At 38.9% G+C, this 9,004-nt stretch overlaps 1 protein-coding gene across 1 annotated transcript; it reads right to left on the bottom strand.

Annotated features, from left to right (window-relative positions):
• Window positions 1-1,606: 1,606 nt before the first annotated feature.
• LOC144529198 (major histocompatibility complex class I-related protein 1-like) lies at window positions 1,607-7,995 on the bottom strand. The gene is made up of 7 exons (XM_078268201.1): window positions 7,932-7,995; window positions 6,986-7,252; window positions 4,895-5,173; window positions 4,301-4,603; window positions 3,376-3,489; window positions 3,191-3,208; window positions 1,607-3,037 (listed from the first exon to the last, which is right to left on the bottom strand). Exons 1-7 carry the CDS (start codon window positions 7,978-7,980, stop codon window positions 3,033-3,035), a joined length of 1,035 nt encoding a protein of 344 aa, XP_078124327.1. The 5' UTR covers window positions 7,981-7,995; the 3' UTR covers window positions 1,607-3,032.
• Between the last annotated feature and the right edge of the window lie 1,009 nt (window positions 7,996-9,004).

The raw sequence follows: 9,004 nt of genomic DNA, 5'->3' as shown, positions 1-9,004 counted from the left end.
TTAACAACTGTTCGTTTATCCAGAGAAACAGACACCGCCCTTCCAGCTCGAGCATCAGGGTCAACTGAGGATAAAACCCAAGGGGGTAAGTCTCTCTCCACGTGTACCTCCTATGGCACCATTTTGATGCTAACAAGCCATCACCCCCCATTAGCATTCCATTGACTGCCATTCATTTTGACATCACTTTGACAGCGAATAACTTTACATCTGAAGCGTTTAAAGACTCTATTTGTCCATTGTTTATTTCTAAAGAAAGACAACAATGTATAAAAGGCTCCATTACCTTGTATCTCACGTTATGGCTCCGTAGCAGATGTTTTTGTAAAAACAGGCTAACGATTGTGTCATAACCATGGGACTTAATGTTGCATAGTAGAGGAATTACCGTATAGTACAGGAGAAGCTTGCAGGCAGTTTCTTACATTAGCTGTTTAAGTGTAATTACTAATGTTAACTAGCATTTTAGTTAGCAATATTTAACCTGTGTCTGTGTTATCTCCTTACATATACCTACGCTCTTCGTCTCTGCAAGATTGGGAATGATTGAGATTTCTCTTGGCACAGCTACCAGAAGACTTACAACTTTCAGACAGGTTGCTCACGTCACATCTACGTCTTCAAGCTCAGTTGGAGGCTGCGCAGTAACCATGGATGTATTAAGAGAACTTCCTGGGGACTTGGCAGTAACACTCAGCCATCACCGGAAAAGTGCTTCTAATATCCTTCACTGGTCTCTGTCCAGAGCAACGGGATCTGTTGGTCAATTTCTTTAAAACTGTCTCTGGATAAAACCAGAAGGAGCGTTCTTTTCTTTTTCTTCTTCTTTTTCTTCTTCTTCTTCTTCTTCTTCTTCTTCTTCCGCTTCTTCTTCCGCTTCTTCTTCTTCTTCTTCTTCTTTAGGGTTTTACGGCAGTGGGCATATGCGTTGCATTACTGCCTCCTACTGGTAATCACTTGTTATGTATTTATTTAATTTCATTATACTATAATTTTATAAGTAGTCCCTTGCTTTTCAAAAATGTAAATATATGTTTCCGTCCATTTACGGAAACACCACTTTCAAGGGCATCTTTAAATCTGATTTCCACTGGCCCTAACTGATGTAATCCTGCGAACATGAGCCCTCTTTCTCGATTGTATTTCCTGCACGACATGAGGACATGCTCCACTGTCTCCATTTCCTCACACAGACTGCAGTGTGCAGTTGGGTGTTTTCCCATTATAAAAAGTGTTCAATCTACTGTGACCAAATCTCATTTACTGATATTTACTTCCTCTTTTCGGTTAGCCCCACTATTTCTGTCTCCTCCTACTTTATTTTGTATTGCATGCAAGTGTCTCCCTTTATTTCCACCGTCCCAATAGTGTTGCCACTGTTTGGAAATGTCCCTCCACGCAATGCTTTTCCCCTCTGATTTTGACAGTTTAATATTCAGTTCTACATTTCCTTTTTTTGACTGCCTCCTTTGCTAATTTATCCACTCTCTCATTTCCTGGAATTCCTATATGTGCAGGTAGTCATCAACCTTCATCTGGCCAATGGGAATTTAGACTGAGCTAATTTATTTCAGCCTGTGTGAGAGGATGGGGAGACATGCAGGACTTCATTTCTTTTGTTTAGTTTATTACGATCCACATAGATACACAACGTAGCTTACATAACATAAATAGTTAAAAAAAGAAAATGTGTCAGCTTAATTCATACAGTGTCGTCTTAAGGGGAGACACCCCAGGCAAAACCATCAGTTTTCAATTTTGAGTTTTTGAGTTATTTAGCTTCCATAACATGTCTTCTTTCAGACTATTGGAGAAAAAAAGAAAAAACATACAAAATACACATTTAGGTGTTTATTTTACTACCCTTTGTCTATTTGCTCCTGCAAATTTCTCCTAAATTCACCAAAAATTAGCATTAGATAATGCCTCATTTGCATATTTAAACATAACATTTCAGCAAACTTGTAATACAAAAATATGTCTCAATGTAAGTAATTAAGTGGGGAAGTTTCATGTTGACATCTGTTAGTTCATTATTTTATCCTATTCACCTGGGGTGTCCCCCCTTAACTTGCTTATAATCTGATATACTAATATAATATTAATATTATGAATAATTTCAGCCTGTGTGAGAGGATGGGGAGACATGAGGGGCTTTATTCTGGTTTCTCAGCTGTGTTCACATATGAAAGGCATATTCTACCTTCTGCTGCTCAGATCTTCTAGAATGATCTGTAGGCTAATGTAATATAATTTAATATAATGTAATGTGCAGACATGTATTACATCTTGTGGGAGGTCAGAGGTCACTGTCAGCTACAGATCAGATACTCTGCAGTTTGTGGGGGTGCAGTAGCAAAGATGAGATCAGCTGAGCTGTGTGTGACAGGCTGAATGCTCCTGAACTGATCTGGAGCTATGGACGCTGAAAACTGCTTCAACAAGAGAAATGGAACACCTCTGTTTCATTTTGCTCTTGCTTTGGTGCTGTTTATACTCTCTTTCCATCCTCACTTATTGTTACTGACGCACTTCACAAAAAGTTATAGAGTTTATGCTTACTGTACGTGTCACATCTTATATCCAGGCAATATTTTATATTGTTTGTGACTTTAAGGCTTGAACTCTTTCAGATTCCATTGCAACATCTTTGCACATTCAAACCTCTGAAGGATTGTGGGTCAGAATAGCCAGAAAAGCTTGCTGGCTTGCCTACAGCAACATCTGACCAGATGCACTAGCACATCCTGGTGTTTTTGGCAAACTACATTTGACATTCTATGCATTGGGATGTACTAAATCTTTTTTCTGACATAGTAAATAGTATGGTAGCATTGGAACGCAGGGACTGCTGCGTCGTCTGGTTCTTCCAACTTCATGTCTTACAGTCTTAAAAAGCAACCACCGTCACCGGCTGTCAGTCCTGCATCAGTCAGTAATCTCTAAATGGTTGTTTCTTAGAGACAATCCTATCTAGGAAAATGTTGACTCTTCACTCAGTGGAGTTCTGCATCCTCTTCTAATCTTCACTGTCACCCTGTCAAGACAAGTAGTAAATAAATAGTAAAAGTAATATTTTTATCATATTGGTGTCAATTTGCAGAACATTAGTTTTTATGGTGAACAGGATATTAGTTGCTTGTCCACAAAAAGAAAATTGATTTGAAGTATTTTAAGGTAGAATTCTTACTGTTAGCAGGCCGGAAGCCTGAAATACAGATGAGAGAAAACAATTCACATTTCAGAATTTATAAAAGAAGAAAAATAATAAATGGATTGATTTCCCAGAAGTACCACACATAATATGCAGGACGAGAATATCAGCGGTATTCATATTAAAGTCATTAGTGGAGTAAAAACATATTTGTTCCTCACCATTATTGTTCCTTCTCCAGATGAAAAGTCCAGAGATGCAGAGTGCCAGCAGCAGCAGCAGCAGTCCTACAGCAACTCCAACAACAGCACCAGCAGGGAACTCTGGGGGAGAAACTGGAACCAACATTCCCACTTTGGGTTCATTCACATCGTTGCAACTTATCAAGCCGTGCTGAAGAGTTTGCTTCTACACTTCAGAGTTTAGGATGTAGAAGCAAAAATGTAAAGGTACTTTTTCAATTAGCCACACGGTGGTGCCTTTTGCTCTTCACTCTTTTTCATTGTTCTCTGGTGAATGGGCTAACTTCATTACCATTTTCTCGTGGCGCCATCTACATGTGAAAAGTAACTTTGCAGGAACTCTCGGAGTAAATGTCAGCACGGTCCTCTAAATGTGCATACAGTTACACAATGTTTTTAAGACTTATGGCGGGTTATGTAATAAAGTATAACTTCACAGAATCTAAATCTCACAGCCAGCCATACTGGTAACAAATAGTTTGGGTGCAACCAAGACCTTTATTGCATCTGGTTGTATCTCCCTCTCCCTCATTTCTGTCATCTCAATACTGTCTCCAATACAGGCACACCTTGTGAGTTTATGTGGGGATTTTTTTAGCTGTTCTTTTAACATAATTGTACGTGTTACGTATTTATTATATTTTATGTTCAAGCCTGTGTTCTGTGTTTTAATTGGCTGTGAGACAAGTTTCCTCTTGGGGACAATAAGGTTGAAATTAAAATGTTGGCATTATACACACCAGTTTCTCAATTCACTCAAGTTCTTCCTTGGATTACGGCCTATGTTATCCACCAACATTTATAGAAATATGTTGCAAACAAACAAATATAAAAGACCACAAAGATAACCACCTTGGCAAAGGTAACAAAAACCGAGCTTCCTCACGTCTGATTCCAGTCTTACCTCTGTTGGTCCTGATCTTTGCTTTGTCCAGTTTGGTGATGATGTCGTGCTCCACACCAGAGAGATGAAACACACAGTCGTACCTCCTCCAGTCTTCAGCTGGGACTGATGAAAGGTCCAGGTCAACACTCATCTGGAAGGATCCATCGTGGTTGGGGAGGGTCTCTCCGACGTCCACGTCCTCATGATGCTCCTCTCCATCTTTCCTCCAGAACATCATGGCTCTGTCAGGGTAGAAACCTGTAGCGTGGCAGCTGACTGGAGAGGAGGGAGACTTCTGTAGGAGAGACACTGAGGGAAGATCTGCAGAGAGGCAGACAGAAAAAGAGTGTACTGACACTAGAATGGTATGCGTCCATATATTATTTCCTTTGTATTTTTTTTATCTTTATTTTTGAATAGTTGTCCTTGTATTCTATCCTATTTATTATTTCTTGTATATTCTGTATGTGTGCTGTGTGTCTTATATTTTGCTGCTGTAGCACTATTTTGCCTGAAGATGGTCTAGTACTGAAACGTTGCCAACTATTACACTTTATATATTTTCTGCAAGTTAGACAGTGTGGGGGAACCAATCTGAATCTATGTGAGAACCTGTTCTCTGCAGGAAGCTTCTCCCATAGTGCACATACTTCTTCAGCCAGTCAGGACATTTGTGAATGTAGTAGTTTTTATTATATTCTAATCTAGCTTTCTCAGCATCCCATCTAAGTTTGGTCATAAAAGCCTGTTGTTTTGGAGCGATCCATGTCAGCGTCTGCAGGTCCAATGCAATAAAGTCTTCGCCATCATAACCGTACTGATTAAAACCAACAACTTCTCCGGTCTCATCATCCCAGTCACAGCCGTTCATCCTCTGTAAAATGTGGGCACCTGAGAGAGAGACAGACAGAGCAAAGGTGACCACAGAGATGTTGGAAGCTATAGTTCACATCAGAGGGAGAAAACATTTCAACAGCAAGTTAAATATGAACACAAGCCAGTATAGGTGGTAGGAAAGACCACCCCACTGCCAAAGGTCCATAATTTAAGTCAGGTTTTTTTTTGTTAACTAGTTTTTTGTTGTTGTAATTAACAAGCGTCTTTTAAAATAACGACGAATCCCCCTCAAATAAAAATGATCCAAACCAAACCGAAGCCCTTATCTTGTTAAAAGCACCACTTTTGTGAATGTGTTAACTGCCACGCGACCATAGACTGTATATTAATGGGTAGAGCACGTGTGACGTCACCCATTGGTTTGTGGAGATCTGCTATGAGTCGTCAAGTTTGCCGTTACGAGCGCAGCCATCCTGGTTGCGAATGTGACAATTTTAGACGAGAGGGAGGAGTGAGGCAGGAGCCACGTTACGTTACACACTTTCACTGGCAATCACATCATAGCCACGCCCAAAAACACCCCCTGCTTTATCGCCGATTTTAAAATCAACGAGACCATAATTAAAAAATGTTTTAAATTTTAAACTAGTGATCGAGACCATAAACTCATTATGAAAATGTTTACTGAGGTAATAAATCAAGTGAGAAGTGGTTTGGGTTCCGACGTAAATGGTAGTAACGAGACCGAATAAGAACAAAAATTTCGCTGCCTCATTTCGGTGCCGGACTTTCTTTTTTTTCAGAAGCATCGCTGCACGGGACGCTACGTTACCGTTAGCTAGTAGCTGGATTAAACACAATGGTTAAAATGCTGACAGTTTATGTTAAGCGGTGTAAAGTGTGACTGTATTTCCCTGTAGAGGATTCCAACAGCGGGACGTAACAGTCTGACTGCAGCTGCCGTTGTCGGAAAAACAACACAGACGGTGCGTTCACTTGAAACTCGCCAGCCTTGTGGTGCATTTTAAGTTATTGTAAAATACCCTTTTCCCATCCAGTGTTTGTTTTTGTCGTTTACCAGCAATTTACTGGTGAAACAAGTCATTGTTATAAGATATCGTTATTACATTATTAATCAATCATTTATTTTGACCATATGGCCTTAGCAATAAACAAGCTGTTCTTTAATGTTACCAACTGTCTGTTTATATACATTATAAATATATTATATATATTTCGGTTCAGGCACCGGTTCAGGCACCGGCCCCGTTTTAAAAGTATCGTTTTAGCACCGGTATCGGAAAAAAATCCAAACGATACCCAACCCTAGAAGTGGGTCTCTTTCTCATAGACTTCTACAGAAACCGACCTCCTTTTGCAACCGCACATGTCGCCCCCTGCTGGAATGCAGAAAGAATGCAGGTTTAAGGCACTTCCGCATTTGCAGCACTTCGCCGAACCGGATGCTTCGTCCATTAATATTATACAGTATATGCAGGCGACATGTAACAATCTAACGTCTAATGTATCAACATCCAACTAACTTTATGCGCTCATAACAAAAATGTTGAGGCGTGCGTGCCTTTTCACTAATAAAAAGGTGGTACATGATATTGGTAAGCAATTTGACAACATTGTAGTAAATATTTTCGGTGCATCAAAAAGCGTGCTCCGTTAAGATACCAGCAGACACGCTAATCCAGCACAAATTGGTGCATAAAACGTCACCAAAATGAAGTATTTGAACCTCGTAATTAAATACAAAATGAGGAAAAAACTGCAATAAGGTCCACTTTTTGAAAGAAAAAAAGAACCCCCCCCTTCCACTAGGCTGGCTATGGGCCGATGAATATAAACATACTATACCTCCAGTTTGGTTTAAGCGTTGCTTCAAGCTGTCAATGTTGGCTCTGAAGACCTGCTGATTACCTAAACACTTGAGAGCATACCACTCCAGGTGTTGTGGGTCATCCTTTATTAACTTTCTCATCCAGTCCTGTTTGGGTTCTGCAGACTTGATGTTGCTGTCACAGTAACCAACCTGGACTTCATCAACCAGCATCGCACCCACAAACTCTGGAAAGTTTGGGACTCCAGAAGATGCAGTAAGGAAATATTTCAGGGAGTGTTTCACTGTAGGACAAAGAATGTTTGGTTCATTGATTAAATGGTTGTCAACCCCCACCCCTAAAAGAAAAATATAAAATCTGTTAAATCACAATGGGATAAAAAAAAAGAATAGGCTTATAATTATAAAATAGACCCTATCCCATATTTAGGTTGTACGTTTGCACATTGAGCAATGGGTGATGTTAGCCAGTGTAGGCTACAATATTGTTTTTTTAATGTAGACCTATTTGAACTCATGCTCTTTTGCAATTGTGTATTGATGTAATTATTATTAAGGAAGCCTAGTTAATGTGTTGGAATCACTGTAAAATATAATTTTGACTGAATTATGTCAGACCAACTATAAACATTAGTTGCGCTACTTCATCTCAAGCCTATACATTGAGTTACTTTATGGACTCGAATGATGCATTGTATATTATGTAAAACCAATCATACTAGCAATATTGAATTTAAAAAATATCTTTTTTTATTTTGAACATGAGAATTAGAAAATTGAATTAATTGTCAAGTTATTGGTTTTATAATAATTATAACATACATATGCATTCAGTGTCAGATAGATAGACACGTAATGGCGTTATTGTAAAGTCGTGACAAAGTGAAAGTGCAGCTGCAGGTTCCCAATGTCGCGCTACAAAGTGACTTTAAACAAGTTACAGCAGTCCCAATGGGACCTTACCTGCAGCTGTAACGTGACAGAAGAGCAGCAACACAAATAACTTCTTCATCTTGTTTTGCTTAGTAAAAGCCGCCTAGAGCTACAGTCAGCTGATTTTGCCTTATTTCATACGGAGGGCGTGTCCATCAGAAACATAAGGAAGACATGTGACATCTTGGAAATGACAAATGGAAACATTATACTAGCTTTCTACTACTTTCAGCTTTGTGGCTATTCATTTTTCAACTAAATAGTAATAATAATAATAATAATAATAATAATAATAATAATAATAATAATAATAATAATAATAATACATTTTATTTATATAGCGCTTTACATGGTACTCAGAGACACTTTACAGTAAAACCAGCACATTTAGCACATTAAAAACAGATAAGCAATAAAACCAACACATAAAACAAGCATATTAAAAGCAATTAAAAACAATAAAACTAGTAGACTATTGTATGTGGAAAGCTAATCTGAAGAGATGTGTTTTGATTAGTGTTTTGGATGTGTCCAGGTCAGTACAGTCACGGATGTGAATGGGTAGGGAGTTCCAGAGGGAGGGGGGTGCAATGGTGAAAGCTCTGTCACCCCAGGTACGGTTGCTTAAAGAAACACTATTTATCAAAAACCTTCACATTATCACATTTAGAGATAGGCTACATTGTTTTCAGTGGACAGGAAGGGGATAGAAAATGGTAATCTGCAAAGTAACTACTGTGAGACAAGTGTAGTGTAGTGGAGTTCAAAGTCCTATAATATTTCCCTCTGAAATGTACATGGGAATACTCAAGTAAAGTAAGTACCTCAAATGTATTTAGGTAGCCTACAGTAAGCCCACAGTTATTCCACCATAGGCAGGTACACCACAGGTAGCTTACAACAAAAATTCCTGGTAATGATGCAGCTAATTGCATACCATGCATTTTCTAAATATTGATTCTGATGTTTCTGCAAATCGACCCAATAGGCTACACAATGGTGGAAGGCGTACTCAGATGTGTACTTAAGTGAAAGTAACATTACTGTACCACAGTGTAGAAATACTCTGTTACACAGGTTAGAAGTCCTGCATTCAAACTCTT

The sequence above is a fragment of the Sander vitreus genome, chromosome 14 (genome assembly GCF_031162955.1).
Source record: "Sander vitreus isolate 19-12246 chromosome 14, sanVit1, whole genome shotgun sequence".
NCBI classification, from domain to species: domain Eukaryota; kingdom Metazoa; phylum Chordata; class Actinopteri; order Perciformes; family Percidae; genus Sander; species Sander vitreus.
This window is presented reverse-complemented; position numbering and strand designations above follow the sequence as displayed.